At 34.4% G+C, this 27,737-nt stretch overlaps 1 protein-coding gene across 1 annotated transcript in view; it reads left to right on the top strand.

The window, feature by feature from the left end:
• Positions 1-306: 306 nt before the first annotated feature.
• Positions 307-27,737, top strand: part of VWC2L (von Willebrand factor C domain containing 2 like) — a 151,527-nt gene continuing 124,096 nt past the window's right edge. Inside the window, exons 1-2 of the mRNA XM_039233101.1 lie at positions 307-696; positions 23,288-23,417. Of these exons, the coding sequence (XP_039089032.1) occupies positions 307-696; positions 23,288-23,417 (520 nt within the window). The remainder of the gene's footprint in view (positions 697-23,287; positions 23,418-27,737) is intronic.

The raw sequence follows: 27,737 nt of genomic DNA, 5'->3' as shown, positions 1-27,737 counted from the left end.
AAGCCTAAAGTTCCTAAGTGAAATAATGGACAAATTTTAATGCATATATTGCCAAGAATAAACTCTTCAAACTTTATATTAAAGTGTAGATAGTTGCAAGAACTCAATCTATTTGAGGTCTTAGTATTTGTCAGATTCCAAATAAAAAGGTTAAGAACATGGGCTTACATAAATCCATATTCTCTCTATATATGTCAAATTATTCTTTTCAAATATTTATTTTCAGCCTACCCCTCTTGTATTCCCATGGAAGGAGCTGAGTATATTTTATATTAGGAGCACATCCAGAAGCCTTTGAGGAGGGGGATGGCTCTTCATATTCATGAAGCTTGCATACTTCTGTTGGTCATCCTTGGATTAGTCACCTCTGCTGCCATCAGTCATGAAGACTATCCTGCTGATGAAGGTGACCAGACCTCCAGTAATGACAATCTAATCTTTGATGACTATCGAGGGAAAGGGTGTGTGGATGACAGCGGCTTTGTATACAAGTTGGGAGAACGATTTTTCCCAGGGCATTCCAACTGTCCATGTGTCTGTGCTCTGGATGGACCTGTTTGTGATCAGCCAGAATGCCCTAAAATTCACCCAAAGTGTACTAAAGTGGAACACAATGGATGCTGTCCTGAGTGCAAAGAAGTGAAAAACTTTTGTGAATATCATGGGAAAAATTACAAAATCTTGGAGGAATTTAAGGTATGAGCTACCCTCCATATTTATCGAATACTAACTTTTCATACCATATACTTAGTAGATTACTACATTAAAGTTGGAAAAACTTTAAAGTTTTCTTTAATTTACAATATGATTCCAGTTAGCCTAAGTAGCACTGTGGTCAACAAATAACCAACTGGTTTGTTGATCAATATCTATCAGGTTTTACAGTAATAACCTCTTCATTCAGAAGTATGGGGTATGCGTAACACCTTTTTTTGCCCTTAATCATTTCTTCTGTATTATTACAAAGTATGTTTTCTGAGGGAAATAATTTTGTTTGTAGGCTATATGTTTAATGTTTAAATTTTGTAAAGTTTTTTTTTTCTTTTTGGTGTGTGTGTGTGTGTGTGGCCTATTTGCCTGTTCTTGGAGTCATTTAACTATAGTCTAGAATTATATTTACTGTGTGGAAATGCAACTTCTAGTGAGACACACTTCTGAGATATGGTCTTTAAGAATATACACTGGGACTACTTGTTGTAGAGCACCATCCCCATTGTGTTCTCTGCTCTTTAGATTTTTTGTTTGCAGGACCCCAAAGAAAACTGAATTTTTGTCATAGTCCTTGTCACAGGTAGAAAAAAAGACTATTTTTCAAGCCTCCATAGTATTTCACAGTCTTTATTTTAGGCTTGTGTCATATTTTTAAGTAATTTGAAATTCATTTTTATCTCTGCTTGGAGTCTCTTTCCTCAAACGGCTAGTTTTAATTAGGATGTCCTACAAGCCAGATCTGAACCCTGAAGGTATAAATTAATATATCAAATTGTTCTCCTTAAATGTAATGGCAGTTTGTGCCTTGGAGTGTCTGTCATTCTGATGGCTTGATATGAAAGATTTTCATTTCATCTAACCAAGTTCTGTGAAAGGTACTCAGAACCTTATATGCAAAAACAGATATAGCTACTTTTTAGTGTGACTGAGAGAGGAATGTTCAGTTATTAGCACTAACCCAACTTCCTTCTTTACGATAGTCAAATTCTGGAAGAAGTTAATATGTGGATAAAAGGTTTAAACTGATCATGATCAGAGTATTCTGTGTATTGGTATTTCATTGCATTCAGTCCATTCCAGGTTATGGGTTGACCAGTTGTAATTTACCCAAGAATACCCAAATCCTTTAACTAGGTTCCTTAGGAAATTTCATGTGCTCACATTCAACTTTCCTATACATAAATGTTATTCTAGGCTTTTTTAATGTATAAGACTTTGTTGGACAATATTGAGAAGTAAAACGCTTTAGTGTCTAGTAAAATCACCATTATTTATATCAAAAAATAGCTAACAGTATAGTACATTTATTAACAGCTTTATGGTCTCTAAGATATTGTATACATCCTGATATTAACTGTTTCACTTTTAGAGTAATAAAAATGCAAGTACTCAACAAAATTTGATTCTACACATGGTTCTAGAATCATATCACTCTTCTCTCACATGCATACTTATTGAGAATAGACTTCAAGGAGGCATTGTAGAATAGTCTAACCCAAGCAAAAAAGTGCACTGAATAAAGTTTCTGAGATTTATATAATTTGGTCATCATTATAAGTAAAGATAAAGATATTGACTGATTATTTGAATTTAGTCAACTCACCACTAAAGAGGCTACAGTTTTTCTTCTATTTATTATATTTTTAAATTTACTATAACAATGAGAGAGATATAAAGAAAAAGTTGACAATTACTTCACTCAGTCAATATACAACCATTTGATGTGCACAACTTTTCCACCTGACTCTCTATGCCCTAAGATTTTTAAATGTGATTTTCAAAAAAAAAAAAAGGAATTAAAGAAAACAGTTGCCACTTTTCCACAAGGATTTAGAATTATAAGAGCTTTAGATATTATCTAGGGCAAATTCATAAGAATGAAAAACTAAGTCCAAGAAATTTGTTACTTGTCCAAAACTCTCAAGTTATTTAACTTACTTCTAAATACTGCCATTCTAACAACCTCTCAGACAAATTTGGCTCAGAAGTCAGATCTGGATTCAAATCCCAAATTTATAATCATGTAAGTCTTTGAAAGGACTCATTAAGTTTTTGAGCTGCACTGGCTATAAAATGGCCATAATAATAATGACTTTTCTTGGGAGGATATATTAGGAAGAGTTAATGAGATGATTTATACAAAATCAGCAGCCTTGTGAAGATTGATACACAATAGATATCGACTAAATGGTTGTTCCCTTCCATCTAAACTCTAATTTCCAGGGATTTACTCTAAGTTCACAATTCTTCTATGTCTTCGCCCACATTTTACAATGGAAGTTCAACTTTAAAAGTCACTGCATTGAAAAAAAACCAATACTTTTTATAAATGTTCTACTTATCTATGTGAACTATATATATCTAAGTAAATATCAGCCATTATATCATCTTGATTTTCTTCCAATTTAGCTTGCAAGAGACAAATAACCAATTTCAAAAGATATGTGGAAATTTCACATAATTATCTTGGCATGTTATTAAGAAGGCTTAATATGAGGTATTTTTACATATATTCATCCAACAAACATCTACTGGGCTATTTGGTATACAAGATACTGTAGACATACTTACATAAATATAAGGAAAATAAAAAACCTATAAGGCAAAATCTCCACTCACCCACAAGGAAGACACGAGCTATATGGAAAGAATGGAGGGGAAATCAGTTTAAAGTAATGTATGTGATTGTGAAGCTCAACAACTAGGCACTATGGTGTCAGAAGCATATCAACATAATGTGATGTTTGGTCAAACAAACTTTCTTTTTCTTCAGCATGGTCAAAGTTGAGCCTGTTCTTAAGTAATTTAAAATTGATGGAGATAGACTAAAATTCCACAGAGGAAATTGCTTGAGCAAGATCAGAGATTCGTATGAAATCTGCAATGAGAGGAGGGAGATGGAAATAACAAGAAGCTGGATATTACTAGAATGCTATTATAATAAGAGAGAGGTAAATTTGTACATGTGTTTCAGACAGAGAAAAGAGGAACTTAAATACCGGGCAAAAATATTTAGATTTAGTCTAAAGAATAACAAGGGGTAAAATACAGGTTGTTGTATATAGATATGACCCAGTTAAATGTGTTTTTTAAATAAGACTACCTTGTAGCCAAGTATAGAACTGAATAGAAGTAAAGAGAAATTAATGGCTAGGGAAGTAGGGCTGTGGCAGAAAGCAGAGAATGAGATGAGCAGCATGCATGCAGATAAAATCATTTAGGAAAGCCTGAAAGATAAATATCTAAATTCCCAACTTAGTCTCAATTCTACTCACTGACTTCTTCGAGTATCTCAAACTCTCAGTGATTTCTCTTCCTTGGGCACTTGCAATGCTCTCTTACACTTTTTCACCTTTGCACCCCTGTGTAAATCCTACTAGACTATTTTACATCCCCATTTAAATATAATCTGGAAATATAAATCTGGAAATTAAATATAAACTGGAAAGCCCTCTCTGACTGTTCAGTGCTGCATTCCTGGCTGGGTCTCACCACGTTTCTCTATGTTCCCACAGCATGCTGCGCATACCATTATAAACAGGAACAGAAAACATAGCCAGATACTATCAAGACCTCTGTGTGTCTTACAAATTATTTCATTTCATAATAACACTATGATGGTTAAAATTTAATTAGCACTGTTTTACAGATAAGAAAACTGAAGCACCAAAGTGTAAGGTAGCTTGTCCAACATCACACAGCTCTAAAGTAAAACTAGGATTCACACTCAGGCAGCTTGGCTGCAGAACCTAACCTCATCACCACTTCAACTGCCTTGATCACACTGCAATAATAGAATATGAAACCATCTGTCTTCCCCACTAGACAGTGAACTCTTTGTGGCTAGTGGACGGGGTTTTCTTCTGTTCCCAATCCCAGCGCCACGTGGACCACATAACAGGCATTCGATACATTTTTGGTGAATTGACATAATAGGTCAGCTCTTAATTAAATGCACAGAATAAAAAAGTTAGAGTTCCCTTAAAAATACTTAGTTTCTTTTTGTTTACATGTTGATCTCTTCCTTTTAATTTAAGAAGCACTCAAAAGTCAGATAAAGAGTGCTCTTTGGGTCCCTAAAGATGACACACATTGTTCATATTCTACTTCCCTCCTGCTTTTCCCTGCTCACCACCCCTTGCTACCCAAGGCTTATCTTGGATTCTGTCTCCATGCCAGTGTTACAATGACCACCCAGGGTTTTAGCTGCTCTCTCTCTCTACAGTTGCAAAACATATGTCCCTACTTAATCTTTCCTGATTACTATAGTCAAATGTAAATTGATCCACATGTGTCACCTGATGAGAAGAATAATGTTATTTATAAAGATTTTTTTTTCAACATTAGCTGATGCAAGCTTTGAAAATGGATTTGTCTCTACTCTCTTTTGAAAACTCTAAATTTTCCAGCATTCTGGTAATATTGTATTAAGGTAAAGGTCACTGTGTAGTAGGCTCTCTGATCTTTCTTTTATGTATACCCAGGCAAAATGACACTGGAACCTACTTTTTAAGACATAAGGAGTATAAATAATAAATTACAATAGCATTTCCTACCAAAAAAAAAAGTTGATTGGAAATACAAACTCTACCAGCTTTGGCTCTGTGCTTAACTATCTCATGCTCAGTTTCCCAAAGGAGAAATAATTTATTTTTCCCAGTATTTTTATAACTCTCATTCATAAAGAATTAGCCTCTTTGGATTTGTTTTCAACACTTTTAAAACTTACACTGATTTAGTTTATACATAGCTGAAAAAGATCTTACTTTAGCCTTTGCATAGTCTGCCTCATTTTAGAGTGATTTTCTGTAGGCAACACCCAGTGTCCCTAACTCGGGATTTGGATTTGCCCACCAGATGCCTTCCTCTGTAGGCCCTGACCTCAGTGCTTTTCCTACCATGAACTGAAGGTAGTTGATCAGGTAGCTGATTTTTATTTTTAAAAGACTTAGTGTGATTATTTTCTCATGCTGCATATTTTGTATATATGTTGTTGCTTTAAGAGAGCATATTTTCAGGCTAGAATAAGCTGCCTAGTTTTTGCCCTAGATTTTGTATTTAATATTTAAATCTTGAAAAAGTAGCAAAGTGAAGAATAGTGATCACTGGGAGTATTTTGTCAAATCATCACACCCATAACAAATGTCAATGCCAGTTAAGGTTTAGAACTGATTTGCCTTCAATGGGTATGTTCGCAGGAAGACAGATTTTCCAGGTTTCTCATTAATCTATGCCCCCATTATTCATATCCAATATGATAATATTAAATATGTAAAAGTGTTTGGATAGAAAGGATTTTTGAATTCAGGTCTGGGAGATTTATTTGATGTCAGTTTGTTTTAATATGGAGAAAGAATGGAAGACAACATGTACCAGGAGCTAATGATCAAATATATGAAAACAATGGAAGCTGTAAAGAAATCTCGTTGAGGGACTGAGTTAACCAACACTTTACAGAAACACAGTTCTCTGCATCCCACCCAGCCCTGCCATTGTATCAGTTTCTATGAAAGGCACAGAAACTAAGATTTCTGTACTAAGTAACAGGGTACAAAATATATCTTTCCAGAGGTGTAAGGGTTGTATTTATTTTAATAATAGAAATAGGTAGACTTTGAGAAGATGAGTGGGATTTCAAAAGATTCTTTCCAAAAGATTAACCATGGTTAATGGTTAATGGAGTTACCAGGGGCATTTGTAAGATTTCATTAAAAAAAAAAATCCTAGAAAACGTCGTGATTTCATACAACAAAGATAATTGAGGATCTTTGTTAAGAAGTTGAGAAGACTAACTCCATAACTGTTGACTGTAAAATGCAGTTTCTGTTTTGCAGAGCATGTTGGTGGTTTTTAATGTTACAATTGCCTTTAAAAGGAATTCAGGAATGGCTTCGTCTTTCAAGTTGCTACAAAATAAGAAAAGTTAAGTAATGCTAATCAGTAATGCCTGTTGCTCATCTGAGTATCAGCCCCAGCATGCAGAACAAAGTGAATATTCTCCATGGGGAATTCCCAACTTTGTAAGCAAATATGGAACCTCTACTTAATTTATTCAAATCTCTGACAAATTTCAGAGATTAGAAGTCATTTTTTGTTAACATTTAAATTTATAAAATTCCTCTCACCCCTTCTCATTATTTTTACGTTTTGCTCACTTGGTATTTTTAACTCTACAGTACTGAACTAAGTGGGAGTAGATGATTTTTAAAATCTTCTTTTTTTTTTTCAAAAGCAAATTCATGATAATTGGGAATGATCCTTTTTGAATACCTTTAACATGAGGGCATACAATTGTAAGACTATATGACTTCCAAGTTAACTCCTGAATGGAGTAGAATTTCCAGTCTGCTGTTTCCAGTCAGCAAAAGTTTCTTGGTTTAAATTTTAATGGAATTAATGGTCACCTAGCCCTTTGGTTAGCTGTATGTAAGAATAGTTTTTCATGCTCACCCACTGATATTTATTGCTGTCCTTCATATTGCAAGATGCTGCTGTTAATGCTGATAACTGTGTGATAAGTATGACTACAGAGATTTGTGACTGGGCTTCTGTGCCCTGTGCACAGGGGGTGATGGGTGTTTGATTTGCAGTCACATCCAAGATTTGCAGAGCTTGTCACTGTTAGTGATTACTCCAGACTTGAGGTCAGCCATCAGCTGTTTACAGACATTGCTGCTCATTCCTTACTCTCCAATAGTGTGAGGAAATGAAACTGAAAAGAGAGACCTGGTAGTCTCCCTTTCAGAATTTCACTCCAATTGTACATGATTTTGGAAATGTTCAAAATTTGTCCATTTTTAATGGTGGCTTTACTTACCAAAATATATAATCTGTCAGTGGTATGACATCAGTAAGCATAATTTTTTACATCTTACTTCATAACTCAGGTCTCATATTTTAGGCAAATTGTGTAGATATTCTAATATAAATCATTGTAATAGAAATTATTCCATACATGCATAATTTGTGGTGTGTGTGTGTGTATATATATTTACGTGTGTGTGTGAAAGAAATTTGAGGGATCAGGAATGTTCTTTAAGAAAATCTCACTTTAAGATTTGGTAAATCCTTTGTTTCTACTCGTTCTTATTCTCCCTGACCATATTTTTGCTTAGTTTTGTTTTTCTACAGCTTGATTTATACATCAGGCAGTGTGTTTTATGAAGGACAGCACAAAAAAACTTGTTGGTTTATTTTTTTAGTTGTACTTTGCCAAGGTTTTCAGGAAGAGGTTGAAACAAATAACTACGAGACAGTTTGAAGTGGTCAGTAGGTTGGCTTATCTAGAGCATCTTTCTCAAAAACAGCCATTATTAATTGGGGACTGGCTTATTTTAGAGTCTGTACTTTGGACTTTTATCATCACTGCTGATTAGCATCAGTAATTTCACTCCAACACACCTCCATTGTCAATTTCCTTGCCTCTAGCCTGCTGTATAGCATATCACAATAAAGCCTTCTTTGCAAGGATTTAATGACGCCATGAAAAGAGTGAATAAAGTACTAAAGTAACAAGAAAAATCATTCATCCCCTAATAAAGTTTTCAGATATTATTTTCTGCTTGCATAAAGCTGTCTAAAGTGGAAAAAAGTCCAATGAACACAATTTTTAATTTTTTCCACATTATGTGTATGACCATAGACAAAATTGAAATAATTTTAATTGTCCTACTACAGAATAGATGCAGTAATGTTATATGTCTTATAAAAATTATGTTGGGAACTTGAAAATTACAGTATTACATATCAATTTGTAACTAACAATCCTACCTGCTTGTAGATTTTTTGTGTTTTTTAAAAATTAAACATTACTTGTTTGGGACTTTTCAATCCTTTTGATATTGACCTTCGATTACCATTGTTACTACTTGGCATGAGACTAGATTTCTAGTATATGAGTTTGTATACATTCTCTTATTTATAAAGGCAAGCATTATGGGGGTTTCTGTAGTGCAGATTCTTCCTACTTTTAAGAGTTGGTCGTAGAATTTTAGATCTAAAAAAGAACTTTGAAATTATTATGCCTATCTTCCTTATTTTACAAGATGATAAAACAAAGGACAACTGAAACTTACTGAAAAGACCATAATGACATAGCTAATTACTTGCAAAGGCAATATTAATATGTTGCTTTCCTGGGGTCTTTTTTCTACATTTTACCATGTTCAGGTTTAACGAGAAAACGTCACTCATTTGCATCTTCTTTTCCAATAAATGTGTTGGATGCAAAGATTTATTTCAGCTAATTATCTATAGAAATGTGATATCAGGACTTATCACCATGACAACCCAGAGTTACAAGTAGACAAGGACAATAAAATATTGGCATATCTAAAATCAGTCTTTGACATAGATAGAGTACAATTTGCAAAAGGAATCTAAGTTTGCAAAGGCTCTGATAAAAGGAGACCCTTATCTAAAAATGAAAAATGCTATAATTAAACCAAATAATCCAATCAGATTAACAATACCTATTTATTTTCATGGATACTACTTTATACTAGGAAGTAACAAAGGAACTAAACTAGCTGTTCTTGCCATGTATTTAGTGATTTTAGGAACTGAAGACTCATATTCTTGATTTTGTCACTCTGCAAGCACCTGAGACAGGAATGGAATGTGAAAAATGGATGAGGTATGCAAAAATCTCTAGTTTCATGGCATTAGGACAAAGAAATATCCCTAGATTGACGTGTGATCAGTATCATCTCAGGAAGGAATGTTGCAAAACATCAAATTCCTTGGCCTTTCCCTCTCTGATTTGGATTGAAATTATTTACATTTATGTTTTTCTAAAGCTTCCCAGATAATTCTAATGATCAGCTAGATTTGGGAATCACTGTCATGGTCATGATGTATGTAGCCTTTTCTAGACTCTTCTAGGGAACACGAGCACTGCATGAGATTCTTAGTAAGGATTTCTGATTTTTTTTCATGGTCAAGTAAATCTGAGAAATGATGTTATCTTTTAACAGTTCTTAGAAATGTGAAGTGTATATTAGTGTATTGACACTGCTTGAGCATTTTAAAAGGTTTGAGAGTCAGTATGTATTATTCAACAGTGATGAGCTTGACAGGGAGGATTTTAGAGTAGGCTCTACTGGTTACCAGCCAAGTGATCTAGATGTGCATTACTTTACCTCTGTAGGTTTTAGTACACATCCCTAAAAGAGAGATAATAGTAGAAACTACTTGGCATACAATAAAGGATTCATAAAGGCTACGTGACATTTTTATTACTATTACCACTAAGCTATATTTAATATAGGATTTCACAAATTTATGTGACAGAAGAATACTTTTTTTCTCAGAACATCTATTAACATCTTAAGGTTCATAAGAGTTCAATGAAACACAGTTTAAGAAATACTTTATTAACGATTCAAGATATCCTAATTTTTTTATTTGACTCTTATGGGCAGTTAATGATAAAATTCTATGTGTCTCAGCTTACCCTTTATTTTCTGGCTCTTTTCAAAGTTCCCAACATTGACATTAATGTGACTGTTTATGGTAATTAATTTGTCTTACATAAAAATAATTTAATTGAAAAAATTTCCTCTTGTTCATCATCATCATTATGCCAACTACATATAGCCAAAAGTCTAAGAGATTGATACTTTATAATCCATGAGTCAAATCCAGCTTACTACCTGCTTTTATAGAATTTTATTGTAAATCAGCTATGATTATTCATTTCTGTATTGTCTGTGGTGGCTTTTAAACTACAGTGAAGAGTTGAGTAGTTGCCCCAGAGACCGTATGACTCACATAGGTCAAAAATACTTACTATCTGTTCTTCTACAGAAATGCCAACCCCTGATCTATGATAAAATTATTCTTCCCTTGTTACTTCCCTCAAATTGCCTTCTCATCAAATTTCCAATCTGCATTCTTCAAAGGTTAAACATTCTGGAGCCTGATAGATAAGTCCAACTTCACTTATAGGGTGTCTCAGGTATCTCTTTTCACATCTGTAACTTTATTTTTTTTATACTTTTTTTTAATTTATTTTTTTTTACAAATAGTTTATTGTCAAATTAGTTTCCACATGACACCCAGTGCTCATCCCCACAAGTGTCCTCCTCCATGCCCATCCCTCCTCCCCCTCACATCCATCAGTCCTCAGTTTTTGTCAGCATTCAAGAGTCTCTCATGGTTTGCCTCTCTCCCTTTCCCCCACCATTTCCGCCCTTCTTATCCCCCTTGGTCCTCCGTCAAGTTCCTCCTAATCCTCCTATACGTGCAAACATATGATATTTGTCCTTCTCTGCCTGACTTATTTCGCTCAGCATAACACCCTCAAGGTCCATCCATGTTGCTACACATGGCCAGATTTCATTGTTTCTCATTGCCATGTAGTATTCCATGGTATAGATAAACCACATCTTCTTGATCCATTCATCTGTTGATGGACACTTAGGCTCTTTCCATGTTTTAGCTATTGTGGAGAGTGCTGCTATGAACATTGGGGTACATGTGCTCCTATGCCTCAGCATTTCTGTATCCCTTGGGTAAATTCCTAGCAGTGCTATTGCTGGGTCATAAGGGAGTTCTATTGTTAGTTTCCTGAGGAACCTCCACACTGTTTTCCAGAGGGGCTGTACCAGTTTACATTCCCACCAACAGTGTAGGAGGGTGCCCGTTTCTCCACATCCTCGCCAGCATCTAGAGTTCTCTGATTTGCTCATTTTAGCCACTCTGACTGGCGTGAGGTGGTATCTCAGTGTGGTTTTGATTTGTATTTCCCTGATGAGGAGGGATGCTGAGCATCGTTTCATGTGTCTGTTGGCCATCTGGATGTCCTCTTTGGAGAAGTGTCTGTTCATGTCTTCTGCCCATTTCTTCACTGGGTTGTTTGTTTTTCGGGTGTGTAGTTTGGTGAGTTCCTTATAGATTCTGGATATTAACCCTTTATCTGATATGTCATTTGCAACTATCTTTTCCCATTCCGTTGGTTGCCTATTAATTTTCTGGGTGGTTTCCTTGGCTGTGCAGAAGCTTTTAATCTTTATGAGGTCCCAATCATTTATTTTTGCTCTTGATTCCCTTGCTTTTGGGGATGTGTCAAGTAAGAAGTTGCTGCGGTGGAGGTCAAGGAGGTTGTTTCCTCACATCTGTAACTTTAAAAAAGCATTTCTATTTGCCTCTTATAATTATTATTATACATACTTGGCAAAAATAATATTAAGTCATATATCTCTGTGCACTTGACTTCAAGGAGTACAGCTTTGTTGTTTACATTGATGAATAATAATTTAATAACTTTCCACTTACTGAGAATTCTCAGATGAAACAGATTAGCAAAGATGATAAAAAATTTCCATTATTTTGATCTTCCTTGTGTTCTCCTTTGATAGTGTGACAAGTCAAGTAGGTATTTTTAATTTAATGTAATATAATAAATATATTTTCTGTCATATTAATAAAAGAAAATATGTATTTTTCTTAGGTATTCAGCTCATTATTATACCTTTTCAATTCAACTGACATAACCCATAGTTTGATTTCATTAAGTATTCTAAATATCATCTACATGTGAAGAAGTGGTAGGGCTTGTAGGGTTGCACCTAAATGTGTAAGACATAAATCTGACCCTCAAAATGCTCTTAGTTTATCAAAAGGAATAACACAGGTATCACTAATAGCAGGTGGCCTGTGATGACTGTACTAGAAATTCATATGAAGAAAGGAGAAATTTAGTCTGAAAGACTTAAAGGGTAGAGATTTTGGCACACTGAAAGTATTTTAGACAAAATTGGAACATTGGTGAAAGTAAGTACAAAGCACATTCAGAGAAAAATGAGTCAACCCAAGTGGCCAGACCATAAACTATAGAGGAGCAAAACACAAAAGAGTGAGAAAAGGACACAGGTCCAGCACACAGTGTCAATGCCAGGCCATGGAGCTCTGTCCAAAGCCTGGGCTAAGCAGGGAGCCACAAAAGGACTCCAACGAAGAAGTGACACATCAGATCTGTGCCTGAGGCCAAACAAATAATTGTTGTCAATTTTATAAAATATTTTGCACCTGTGTTCCCTCAAGAATTATTTCATTCCAAGATATTTTTGTTCTTATTTTATGAGAAGGAAGAGCTTCTGACTAACTCTAGTGCTCTTCTCATTATACCTGACCAGCTGCCACAAGTTCACTAAGGATTCATTTCAAGACACGGTAGAGATGGCTTCATTTTCATGTGAATGTCTACATGCCCTATATTCTCCAATAGGTGTTCAACTATAATGCTGAAATATTTCATATTTCAGTGTGGAGGAAATACACGCTAGAATGAGGAAAATTCTTACCCTGCTTCACGTATTACAGGGCTCAATTTCTTTCATTTTAAAAACTCCCATTGCCATGAAAAGTGTGACTCTAATGCACCTTCCAGTCCATTAATAAATAATAACAGCTGCATTCTGAAAGCAGTGAGAGCCACCCAGGAATATTTTTGCAAATTTAGAGGGTTTTTCTAAATTTTTACATCCATGAAATATAGATTTAAAGACAACAACAAACCATGGACTTTGATAATGATTTTGCAGAAATACCATAGTTACTACAAAGTGTCCAGTGGTTACCAAATTAAGTCATTTTTCTTTATAGTGAGAGAACAGCCACAGCTCTCTGGAACTCCACTTATTTTCACCGTATATTAGTTTTATTTCTCCTCCCTAAATGTGACAGGGAAAAAAATTAGAAGTATTCAGCCTAACTTTAATTTTTTTCCCCAACATTAAAAATAAAATGCTACTAAAATAGCAAACCTTTGACTGCTGAGATTTAGAAAGCTTCATTAGGGAGGAAAAAAGACAATCACTGAGAATTTTCTTTTAGTTAATGAGACTCTAGGACACTCACACTGAAGCTAGAACATACCTAAACCAAGATTCAAAACAAGGTGAACTAAATTTACCCTGTTAAACATCTGTTTGGGCCAAGAATTTGATTAAATATTAGAATTTCATCTCAGTAAACAAGAACCTAGTTAACTATCTAAAAATGTTTCCCAATGTCAGCCTCACCTAACCACAATATGAGTACATTGCTACATTTTAGAGCTGCAACCCAAAGTGCTTTTAAGACTCTAAAAGATGTATTCTTTACAAATTCAATATTTTAAATAACTTATAATGGAAATAGTCATGCCATAATTTAATAAAGCAATTTATTATCAATATATTCCCTTGATAAATACATGACCATTGAAAAATGGATGAAGAGAAATTAAAAGATAAATAAAAAGAAACACTGGTCACACTAAAAGCCATAGCAATGAGGGTCTTTTAACCAACACTACATAGTTCAGATATTCCATTATTTCCTTTCAGTCTCCTAAGAATCCAGTGATGAAATTAGAGCCCTATTAATATTACGTTATTATTACCTCCACCTTACAAATGAGGAAACCAAGTTTCAAGTAAATTAAGATAAATCAACACTCCTTGATGGCAGGAGCTGAGTTCTGAGTATGCTCACTCCACGTTGTCATATGGTTGAATTGCACTGGTCATTAGCACTACCGATTTTTATATACGGTTTCAAAACTATAACTGTTTTTGCTACACCTTGCATAAAACAAATACATACTAACGTCAAAGGTTTATCAAGAAATTACTCAGTCAAGATTTTTTAAATTAAAATATACTTTCATATGATTGACCATAAGCCATCTCAACATATTTTTGTGGAAAGAGGTAAACTATAAATTAAGCATCAAATAATGAAGTGTAAAATTCAGGAAGAAATTGCTGTCTGGACTTAAAATTGGAAACTAATATATTTTAATATTAGCAATTATAAAATACTTCACTGTAATAATTTTCAATTACTGCCTTTTCATAATACGTAAAAGTACAATGTTGCCAGCAAATGGAAAAGCAAGAAAAGACTTCAACCTTTAGTACATTTTTGCCCAGAGAAATTCTGAGACGGTGGCAAAGAGAGCCTTATGAACTAACAATCTGATTGTTACTCCCAATACAAATGGCTTGTTTATTCTGGCCCTAAAATTTTCACCTCCTACACTCTGAAAAGCCCTGCATTCAGCGACAATCATGTAAAGCACCTCCTCTCAATGTTTCTCATAGAATAGGCCTGGTCTTATGTGTCTCAACATGATTCTTTCAGGTTGTAGAATTCTAACGGTAATGTATTCTCCCCCACGCACACATGGCCCTGTTTTAATGCTAGTGTAGATGACTGGCTTTTAACTGATATCAACAATCTGTTCTTTTTAGTGTCAACAGGAAGGTTTTGAAGCTATACAGTTGCTCACTTTTTTCCTATGGCATAAATAGGTGACGAGTGGAGCATCCTTAGCCTGGAGATACACAGGCTCTAGACAAAATATTCTGTTCACTGTCAAGGGCCTTTACTGTACCAAAGCCAAAAGTCCATCCAGCATATCAGTGACAGACTAAAGACTGCTGCTTTTCTAGGCTATTTCACAAAGATAGGTGTGACACTTTATCAAAATCTTTACTTCACTATGAATCTTCTAGCCTTTGTCTATGCCTTTGGGTTCTCCTTTGAAGACTGTAGAGGCAACTAACACATCCTTTCTTTTTTTCTTAAATATATAGTATTATTTTCTTAATAAGTATACTTTGCCTATTTAAAAAATATATCTGTGATTGCAACTCAAGAAAAATATTTTTGTTTACATTCTCTTTCTCTATGGCTTATTTTCCTGTGTGCTATTCATATTTCAGAAAAGGTTGCATTTTACTGTCATGAAATTCCTTGAAAATATTCAGAAAAAAATTGGTTCCATATACCATCAGCGTATTAGAATAGGCAGTACGTGATTATAGAGTTGCCTGCTCTTAAAAAATAAGCCAATATATGTGTAAATAAATTTTTAGGAAAAAATATTTTCAAAGAAAAAAATAAATAATATGATGCCACTGTTGTAACTGTAATGGGAAGTTTCTCTTTTATTTGAATTTTTCTTTATTTTTGAGAGAGAGACAGATTGCAAGTGGGGGAGGGGCAGAGAGAGGGGGAGACACAGAATTTGAACCCCAGATTCTGGGTGTCAGCCCAGAGCCCCACGTGGGGCTTGAACTCATGAGCCATGAGATCATGACCTGAGCTGAAGTCAGACACTTAACTGACTGAGCCACTTAGGTGTCACTATAATGGTAAATTTTAAGACTGAGTGAACTTTTCTATACTCGATCATTAATAATTTTAGACTGGACATTTCATCAACTTCTTTGCAATATTCTTGTGTTTTACAGTAGGGTCAGAGTAAATACAAATAAAAATAGATTAAGTCCAATAATTCTATCTTCCATTATAATAGTACTATCAGTTATTTTTATGAAAAATCATTTGTTTTACAAAATCAAAACTTATTTCTAAAGATATCTTAGTTCTTTTTTAGATTGTCTTTTATTAAGGACACGCTAGATATATAATTCATCTTGGTATACTTTATATGCCTTAGCTTATATATGCTACACATTTAATAGATATACTCAATAAATAATTTTTAAATTCATATATCTTATTTCTGATTTTCAATTTATTGCCTACCTGGTATAATTATATCTACACGGGGAAAGCTGTGTGTACTCTTTACAATCACCTGGCTAAAATGTTTGTTTTCAACAAACATAAAGTGGTTTTTGACAGACACCTGCAAAATAATATTCCAGAATGTATTATCAAAATACCAACTTCTCAGACAAAGCCAGAATAGCTATTATTTAACATTTTACTCAAATGATAACATCATACACATTTGCTGACAAACTGAGGTTATTATAAAAAATATATATATGCATCCAGTTTTCTATTTTCTTTGGTAGTATTAAATTCTTAAGGCAATTCCAGCTCTATGTTCATAATTTGGTAAGACTTACAACCTCAGTCTTTCAAATGTGCTCCAATCAACAGGCAGATCACTGAAGAAGTCACTACAGTCCCATCTAATGCAGGTCATTGAGGATCATTTTAATCACTGATGCAATGAGTTTTCTTTCAGAGGATTGTGAATTTTGTTTAAAATCCATTGGCTCTATTGATTATTAGGTGACATCTGCCACATGCAAATTACTGGCTACAGGAGTCGTAATGGATGCTAAACACTCTTGTGCTCTGTAATTTAATGTATAGTTTAATGAAGTGAACAGTGAGATTCCTGACAGGCATCAGCAACTTTGAAATAGTATTCCAAATTTCTCATACAGTTTGAAAGTAATGAGATTTGTTCCATAAAGTGATAAAATTTATGCCATAAATTATCTCTAAAAGAACAGTGCTTCTTAAAGCTGTATCTTTTCCTTGGTGGAGATCAAATTTTAAATAGTTGTTTAATGGGAAGTTTTTAGACAAGCAATCTGAGCTATATTCTCTCTGATAATTTTTTGCCAAAATTATCAAAGAAATGGAGTACCATATGGTATGTGAATCCTAGTATCGCTTGGTCAGAAGGAAAGCCATTGATATAGCAGTATGCTAAAACTTGGCAGTAGGATACTGTATGTATCCACTGTTCCAGCCTACCACAATGTTCACAGGAGGCTTTCTAGGAATCAAGCTTTGCTCCTCAGAATATTCAGTATGTGTTTTGTTAGACTTTGTAATCTAACTCATCCCTTAGGAAAATGGACTTGTTTAAAATCAGGATTGTTGTATTTTTTCCCCTGAAAAATAGTTTATATTATACTAAAATCATTTTGCTTAAGAGGCAACCATTAAACTTAATACACATTTTAAAATGAGACTAGCCTTTTCTCAGGCTCCTGAGGAATTCCTCTGTATGTGTTCTTACTCTAAATTTAGTTATCATGGTATTTGCTAGTGCAATAAGTCTGTAATTATCTACTATGAGAGTCTAGTCAATGGAGTGCTTGAGGTTTTATTTAACTTGTGATCCACATGGAGTATAATGTGAATTTCAAATTGCCTTTAGAAAGTAAAGGCAACAATTTATGTTCATTGTCATAATATTGGAACCTGTATACTCATTTGATGACTCATAGTCAGGAGCCTTTCCTCACAAAGTGCCCTTTAAAATATTTAAATAAGATGCAAGTATCTTACTGAATCAGAATCCTATCCATGCATGATCAACATAGATGAAACTGCCCAGAGTTAAGGTTTCACAAGTAAGAAAACATAGATTATGCATAAATGACTTGTATATGTTAACAAATATTCGTTGAGTATCTACCATGTGCTAAGATACCCTCTTGGTGCTGAGTATAGCAATAAACAACATACTATAAGAGGTTTATAATCCATAGAGAAGGCAGATAAAAATAAACATACACTCAAACCAGTAAGATACTCTTGTGCATTGATGAGAGTTCTAAATAGGCAGTGTGATGGAGAAGGATGATGGAAAGATATCAGGGAAGACCCCATTGGAGAAAAGGCATTTGAGTTAACATCTAAATGCTGAGACATCAAGGAAAGAAAATAGGTTTGTTTCCTCTTTTAATTTTTTTTAATTTTTAATTTTTTTAATTTTACTTTTTCCTTTTAATTTTTACTTTTCCTCTCCCTGAGTGAAATATGATGGTCATTTTAACTGTCCACAATTAGTCTTTATGTAGAGACTTCTAATAACAATTTTTCTTCAGTGTGTTTCTGACATGATTGATTCTATTGGTTCACACATCCTCCCCCCGCCCTGCAACAAACCAAGTTCTATAAAACTTTATTGCAACCATGTCTGTAATCAGATTCCACTTTGAACAAGAAAAGTAACCTAAATATTCTTTTAAATCTAGTCTTATGCTATAGCGCAATTTTACACTTTTTTTGGAATTTATTTTCAGAAAGCCATCAATAAGTCTGCAAGTGAATAAAATAACAGTATTATAAGTTTTCTTACACATTTAATGTCCTTCACAATAACTCTGTGAAATTATTAATACTGTTATTCCCGTTTTATAGATTAAGAAACTAAGGCACAGAAAGCTTATCTAATTTTCCAAAGATTTCACAGCCAGTGATAAAGCATCTGAGACCAGAAGTACTAAGTACTTATTACTTCTAATTACTTATTATTATTACTTCTAAAGCTATAGAGAAGTTTCTTCTAACCATGATATCATAGCCACCGAAACAAAGCCAAATAAATGAAATCTTGTTTTTCTAATTTTCCTAATTCAGGGTTTCCCAATTTGTAAGAATACTATTATTGTAAACCTCGCCAGGTTAAAATAATAAACTGAACACTGCTATGTCCTTGTCTCTTAGAGGTTTGAATTTGGGTAACAAATCCTAGGCTGTGACTATTTCCTCATGGGAGCTCTATAAACAATGCCAGTAACAGCCTCTACATAAATAATGATGCCACAAGATACTGTTATACAGACCAAACATCTAGAATTTCCTCAGATATGGAAAGTAAGCTGTTTTATTTTGTACTCAGAATACAAAATAAATGTGCATTTTCTACAAACATTTTGAAAATTCTATGCAACCAGTCTGTATTAACATGTTCTCATAATCCTATGTTGACTCTTAGCGATGACTAATTCCTTCCAAATTCTTACAAAGAACATATTTGACAATTTTTCTGGAGCTACTCAATTATTCTAGTAAGCTAATTTACTGGTTTTCAAGCTACTTTCTCCATTTTTAAAAATCATGGTGCATTCTACTATTCCCAGGGTTCGGGCATATCCCCTTCAATTTTATAAGAATTCTCAAAAATCACAGACAATGGCATTGGGATTTCAGCCTCAAGGTCTTCAAAAGTTAACCACTGAAAAGAATTATGTGTATTGTCATATTTCCATCTCTAATACCAAAAAGAAAAATTTGCATTCCAATTACCTAAATCAATTTTTAGAAAAGAATCCTCTTTTATTCTATTAATTATAATATATATATATATTAGGAAATCCCTCTGAAATTTGGGGGCAGCTTGGACAGCATTTGGATTTTCCATGTAAATATATTCAGTGATAGCAGGAACTACAGATAAAATGCATGGCTCTACTTAAACAGAGTTTCACATTAGATATTCAAAAACTCTAAGCAGGAGGTGTACAGATTCATAACAGACATAAAATTATTGGATTATCTAATACATACATTAACACATTTGGCTTCTAATCTAAATTTTAATGAAAATTTATGTAAGGCTATATATAGTGACTGTTACTTTATTTTCCAAAGCTTTCACAGAAATGACATGTCTGTGAGATTTCTTAGAAAAAGAGTTTTCTTGTATAAAATTTTAGAATGGTGTCATTGAATCATGTTACTTACCAAATCTCTAGCTGACAAAAGCCATGTACTAGTTGTAATTTCACATGTTCTTCTAAAAAAAAAGCGAGTGAGAATAATTTTATTCCAAAAGTACTTGTTCTGGTGTTCTCTGTTCCTCTAAGGATAGCTTTATTGTTTAATATTTAGTTTTACGGGGACATTTTCAGATTTAATCTATAGTTTTCACATTGGAGAGCCTGATAAAAGGAAATTCGCAACCAGCTCAGCATCAGATTTAGGTTGCAAGGTGGGAAGGATTTTTAAAGTAGGAACAATGCACATCGTTCACTCCCAGAGATTTCTTGCTGCTTATGCAATGTCTTTTCAGAAGTGCAAGAGAAAGCAGGGCCAGTGGAAGAAGTCAATTTGGACAAGAAATCAGTGGTATCTGAACTGATGAATTTTTGAGAGCAAAGTCCTGATAAGGCTGGAGAAGAAAGAAGGGGCTTTGGAGTAAGGTCAATGTGTTAAATTCGATGGAGCGTTCAGAGTAGGGGTGGGGCACACACGGAGAAAATGAGAAAAAATGGACTAAAAGAGATTATTTGAATAAAAAATTAATGAAAACAAAAGAGGAAATGACATGTGTCTGACAAGAGATTCTGGACCCAGGAAGGGTGTGGTATTTGAATAAAGTCAGATTCCAGGGAAGATTCAACGAAAATGTCACTTGGTGGCTAGGGTGATACTTTATTTTTCCAAATTATATTTCTCATTATTCAAAATTCCTTCAAAAATCAGGTGTATCTTTATCACCAAGCCTTGTAGCCATAGCTCTTCCTCAGAATATTTCTCACAATTCTAGAGTGTACACATCCAGTCTCCATTGGCTTCTCAAAGATGCCCCTGGGTCTTTACTGCACCATCACCTGTTAGTGTTTCTCCCAGATACCCTCCAGTGTAGTTACAAGGCTAAAGATGCCCCCAAGGATGTGAACCTCAGGGCAACTTAACTTCAACATACTATAGTTTTCTTACTAATTTACATTGCAGAAAGTTAAAAAGCTCTATGGCTCCATAATAACCTCTTTATATACTAAATTCCCTAGTGAAATTCTTTCTTAGCAGAAGTACATATCTTTCATAAATCAATTATTCAGTTCCTAATAATTGATTCCTAATGGATCTGGCCTGCATAGAGAAGGGTACAAAGCACTGGAAAGTGAACTAATCAAATGGGAGTACCCAGAATAGTGAGTCTTGCTATCATTGGCAGTACACTATAGCAGGTACACCCCCTGGGTTCAAACACTGCCTCTGTCCCTTGCTGCCTAGGACTGAGGAAGTTATTGACCCTCTCTCAGCCTATATCGTCATCTGTGAGATGGAGATAATAACAAATCTTCTTTCATAGGATTATTATGAGAAATAAGTTAACATAGGTAAATGGGTTGGTATAATATCCAGTAGTTAATCATGTCTAAAAACATTGTTTGAGTCAGAATGGGGTCTTTAATAATCTGTGTTGGAAATCTAATAGTCCAATACATCTTTCTCACAGGCTAATTACTTTGAAGTAAACATTCTGTATTGGAAAATTTAGGGGCTTTTGGAGATTTTTTAAAGCCTAAATCAATCCACTAGAGTTGCACAGATCAGCCCATCCTGCAGCAAGAAAAGAACTAGCAAGAATGAACAGTCACAACTATGGAAGGGCAGGATGTGGAAGCCATATTAGTGGTTCCCTTTTTCTCTCATATTTACCATAAATGAAGGCCAAGTCCTTGCTGTACTTCAGAAGCCTATATCAAAATACTTCTTTGCAATTAACCAAGGAAGGGGGAACACCTTCTGACCATTTTTCTTGGGAGTTTAAGATATCACAGTGGGGAGTTGCAAAATAAGGAGTTAGAGCAACAAGAATTTTCCTCTGTCACAGGATTTCTCATATTTCTTCAACAAATAATATGCTATAGTATCAAGTCTTTTCCTTAATTTTCTGAGATTATTCAGTAGAGGGGCTTCAGGAAAATCCCTGCCCTTAGGACGATCTAATACATTCCTTTGATATACTTAACACATCTCACCACACGGTAAAGAGCTGAACTGTACCCTTCAATGAATGTATTGACAATGTTAGCAATACTTTACCTACAGATTCTATGTCTAATTCTCATATTCCCACTAAATTGAAAAATAAAATAATTGAAAGCTAGACTCTCATTCTCCAAGCAGAAAACAACTGTAACTTTAATTTGAAAATAATTAGTTGAACAGCTTTCACCGTCACAAATTACCTGAGTCAAGAAGCACTGATATTACCCAAATGGCCAGGTCGAAGGAAAACAAGAGCTGATATGGACAGTAGCAACTGAGACAAAGGCAGAGAGCTTGAATTAACACAATTTGCAAGTGAGGAACTATGGCACCATCGCATAGAACTGGAAGCAGAATTTTCTCAGAACAAACGGAATGATTTGAGAAGTAGACACCTGTATAACTTCTGGGACCTCCAACTTTTTATTCCAAACTCTGTTGCATGAGAACGGAGAGACAGAACTTATAAACATTAGAATGTCACAGAGTGGTCACTGCTTGAGATTATTTGTGGTATAGGCAGTTTGCAGAAAAGAAACAGAAAATCTCAAACTCACTCTTGGCTGGTAAGTACTGTTTAGACAAAAATTATTTTCTGCTTCTTTCCTCTAAATTAATCACTTTTCAATTCCAGTTTTAGAGTCTTTGACTCTTAACTAGTGGCTTTTAAAGTCAATCAATTTTAGTTCATTCACAAAAGCAAGCAGGCAAGATGAAAGGTATTCACTAAACCTTTCAAGAGGCAGTACCTGGGTGTTTGGATCCCAAATGCAGTCTATTCTAAAATTCATATGGGAAAAAACTGCCATTTAGAGTCTAGGTTAGCTTGAAAAAGCGTTCATACAAAGGGTAAAGATGTCCATTTACCATTTTCTTATTTCTCAGTAATCCTTTTCTTTCTTAAAGAAGAAAAGTGACACATGGCAAAAATTTATTTCACATGTTCCAGTATCATTCCCGTTTACTAGAGGAAGGCAGAGCAATCAGTGCATCTGGAAACCAAACCAGGAGGTGACATATTAGTTGTCCCAACACTTCTTTGGAAAATAGGAACATAAGTGATAGGAAGAGTCATCCCAGAGTGCTCCAATTGCTCACAGCAACCAGATCTCCACACGGCAACCCACTTTGGCTTGGATATCCAGGTTGCTTTCCATTGGGGAAGAATGATCATACACTTGGTAAATGGAGTGATACAGTAAAGCCAATATAAACACTGATGTTTTATCTTCTGACAGCATATGAATGTGCAAGCATTAAGTTATAGGAGAAAAGGGGCTAATTTTAGATTTGTTCCTAGCCCTCTCCATGTGAATGGTGTCGCTGTGAGCCCAGCAATGAAGTTCACTGTGTTGTAGCAGACTGCGCAGTTCCTGAGTGTGTCAACCCAGTCTATGAACCAGAACAATGTTGTCCTGTCTGCAAAAATGGTAAGACCATACTGCATTAGCATTCAAAGAGGGGTTAGTGCAAAATACAAATATTCCACACTGCCCACCATTTGATGCAAGAGCCCTCTAGAATCTCCTATGGTTCTTGAATATGGGTATGGCAAATTTATATTTTTATCCCAACTTAATGTGAAAACAAACCAGCAATGGGTACTTCATGAAGCTCTACATCTGGGGAATTAACGCTCTTATAAGCTGACTTTGTTGTGATCCCTATTATTGACTGTTGATTTATAGGGAGAATATTGGAAAAAACACAGAACCATCTCTTCATAATGACTTAATTTCTTTCTTGTGGAAGCTATGAAGCAGTTCACTCCATTTCATAGTGCATAACTGAGGAGAGAGAGTAGGGTAAATGCCAAGTCCTTTGGGCACAGAACAAACTTTTGGTTTAAAGTTGAATTATCAAAGAAATACAAAATTCAATTATTAATGAACTTAAGTTGAAGTAAGAAAGACTAGAAGGTTTAGGGCTTTTATTGTAGGTTTTTATTACACTGGAATCTTGCTCTCATAGTAACTGGATAGGGGGAAACTTGGTTTTTAAGATTATGGGTTCCTTTTTGGCCCTTATGGAATGGAGAGGTTGAATGCATACTATATGTAAATCACTCAAAATCAACATGATGCTGAAGAGAACACAGTGCAATGCCATATACCCAGGACAGCATAGCAGCAAAGCCAGTTTCATGTTCTTCCTACTGGTCATGTGCTACCAAAAATTAACACTACACTATGTAACATTCCACAAATGTCCCCTCTGGGTATTAATATCTGCTTGAAAAACAAATCGTCCTAGCTCTTAATAACTGAAGTCACTCTAATGCTGAATCCCTGTTCTCATCTTCCTTGAGTTAACAGTACTCATCTTCTTCCATTACTCACTTTATTTTTGTCCTGAATTTGTCACTATGTTAGTTCATCTGCTAATCTTTTTCTTCATGGAATTATAATTAGTAAAAGGAGGCATCAGTTTATTAAAGAAAAAAACAAAAGCAGTTCTAGTTGTTTTATAATAGTTCTTGTGTCTTGGTGTCTTCTCAAAGGACTTATAAAGAACACTTGTGACATTTTTGCAGGCACAATTTTACTGTTTCTCATCATATGAATCCACTGAGTTGAATATTAAACTGCTTCACTTGCCTTCTATTTTTACTCTTATTCCTCTCATCCAACTGACCCGTGTTTCAGTGACCATCTTTTCTGACTTAGAAGGTGGAAACAAATATCATCCTGAAGTCCAAACTATCTAATGTAGGTAAAGATTTACAATTTAAGACTTTATATTTTTTAAAGGGTTTTGAAAAAACTGAAAAAGATACAGGGAAGAACAATAAGATGATTTAATGGTTGAAAAATAGGACCTATGAGGACAGACTGAAGGAGTTAGCATAATTTGTCCTGGAGAAAAGAAGGCTCAAGGGAGACCTAACTGTCATAAAGTGTATGAATTGTTAGTCTAAAGTGGAAGAGGACCTGTTATTTTTCATTTTCTCCAAGGACAGAAGGAAGAAAAAATCAGCTACCTAATCAATCTTTAAAAATAGGATTGACAAGTCTTTGACTGAAAATTGTTTTATTCTGGAAGCAACTGTCTAAACAGGTCCTTGAGGATCCTCTCTTCCCTAGGTGTCCCTGGTTGGCTTTGTTTCACATTTATGGTAAACAAAACCATACTTAGAGTTAAGAACTCTCTTCTGGACATATTCAGAGTACTCACAGAATTAAAACATTCTAGACCATATATTTAAAACACAGGGTTTACACGTGCACTACCACATCATCCTAGCTACCTCACACCAAAGCCTGTAATATATCCAGAGTTAATGTTTACATCAAATGTCAAATCAGCCACTATAAACTAATCACCTTTAATTTGATGTAACCCAAGATTATTCTACATTTCTCCGTACTAGAGTAGAAATCTGCCTTCAAATGAAACCTTATTTGTATAAAAACTTAACAATGAATGGACTTCAATTGTTCAATTAACTAGTAACCCATTAGTATTTCTGAAAAACATGTTGAGAAAACAAGATCTATCAGTTAAGTTTCCCAACATTTTGTTCATGATGCACTACAAAACCACCATTCCTGTTCCCTTTTGCCATTTCCAAGCAAACCTTTTTCTTTTCTTAATAAGGGAAATGAACCTGAATTAGACTTAGCAGGAAGATGAACTCTTATTGTAATAAAACATTATGACATATTTTTTATTATTAAATTACACTAATTAGTCACTTGTGCTGAAAAAGTGAAGTATAATCATTGTCAAAGAAAAGCATATTAAAAATTACTGGAGTATCCCTATGACCACCGATGATACTGCTATTTTTACTGAGAGAATAGACAGCCCTGTCTTGCTTGCTTTCATTCTAAGCCTGGCCCAGAAAACAGAAATGGATGACCCATGTGTGGAAGAGCCAGGATGAGGTGCAGGGGAAGGGGAGAGTAGATGTTTATTATGACAGAATACAACTGGAACAATTTCTTAAATTTCCAGCACATGGTAAGCCATTCTGATTCTATACAATAAGATTAATTTTCCTATTATAATGTTAACTATTCCTTAAAGTATGTCGCCATTGTCTTAGATTGCAAAAAGGATAAAAATCTACCCTATGGGGATGAGCACTGGGTGTTGTATGGAAACCAATTTGACAATAATTATATTTTTAAAAAATCTACCCTATGGATTCAAGATACAGGCAATAGATCTTAATTTGTAAACAGTCCTATAACATTTTCTACATTTTCTTAAATCTTCATAAATATTGAAAATGTTTAGTTTGCATAAATGCTGATTATCTTGGCTGCCAAATACTTTGTTTTTGCATACTAAAATCAGTTTTCCTGCCTTTCTGGATTGTAACTTGCTAAGAGCAAGAGTCTTTAAAGATCTAAAACAAAAGTTTAAAATGATAGAATCTATCACACCTGACCCTAAGACTCAATATTCAGCTAATATAAAACTCTTCATTCTCAGATTACTTAAGAACAAGCAAAATAACGAAATACAATAATATATGCATGGTTTTCCCAGCAAACAGTGGTTTACCAATGAAAATGTAACAATTATCTTTAGAAATAAATTTATTTTTAATATTATAAAGTATAAAGTAATCTGCTCCCTAGATAAACAGTGATGGCCTCCCTTTATTCTCTGTAATATAATTTGAAAGAATAAATTTAAAGACATATGCTTCTAAAAGAATTTTTCTAATGATATAACAAGAGAGAGAGAGAGAATTTTTGATTTCCTGGTCTTAATGATTACCTCAAGCAAGATTTCCAGGGAATATCAATGATTATAGCCAAGCCATAAACTCCATTCTTACTAAAGTTAGTTTAACATCAAGAAAACACTACCAATTGTCTGAATAAAATAGAAGCATTCAGGAAAAATGTGAATGACTGGACACACATAATATAGGAGGAGAAAGAGATGCTTTTTTATTTGGCAAGGCCTGGGGGGAATTGACAAAGGAATCTATTGTTTTTTAAAATGCTATTAAACATTTGCTTCTCCCTCCTCTATATGTCTGCAAGAGCTAGCAATCCAAATGCCTTCCTGAAAAATAGATTTCCTCACTGTCCATCTTTCCCCATGATTGTGTTACTTTCAGTCTGAGTCCCTCTTATGTGAATTAATGAATATTCTTTATGGTTTTCTGTCTTTATAGTATAAAACTTAAAGTAGCACATCATTTGTTTGAAGAAAACATTTTGAGTGTCACAAATATTTCAAATCTTTGGTAACTGACTTTACTTTTTATTAACAAAATACTTGTGCATTAGAGCATCTGAATGACTAATTGCACTTTTCACATTTGATCAGTGTGTCAGTGAGTTCCATGTTTTCATTGGGATAGTCAGTCATTATTAATGGTTCTAAAGGAAAAGTCACTTTGTGAAAAATTGGAATAGACAGAAAGTACCCACAAAATCCTCCATATACATTGAGTGAGAAGTTTCCATATTCTTTCTAACTAAACTGATGTTGTCGTAGGTCCTATTCAAATATTTAACTCCTTTTCCCTTATTCTCTTCTAGTTTAGTAGTGATACAAATAAGACAGGAAATACACCAGCCAAAAGGGAAAATGGAAAGGAAGAAACCAATAGAGGGGAGGGCAGTGCAAAAATAAGAGGGGGGGGACCTTTATAAGTGCTTGGGAGCAAATGTTTGACACATATAATTGTTAACATCGCTAATATACAATAAGGTCCTTGAAATAAATGAGAGAAAAACAATTGTATAGAGTAGGAAATAGGCAAAGAATATATAAAGGAAAAT

Source organism: Hyaena hyaena, unplaced genomic scaffold, assembly GCF_003009895.1.
Source record: "Hyaena hyaena isolate Hyena2069 unplaced genomic scaffold, ASM300989v1 scaffold_71, whole genome shotgun sequence".
Taxonomy (NCBI): domain Eukaryota; kingdom Metazoa; phylum Chordata; class Mammalia; order Carnivora; family Hyaenidae; genus Hyaena; species Hyaena hyaena.
The sequence above is the reverse complement of the archived record's forward strand: the minus strand, read 5'-3'. Positions and strand labels throughout refer to the sequence as shown.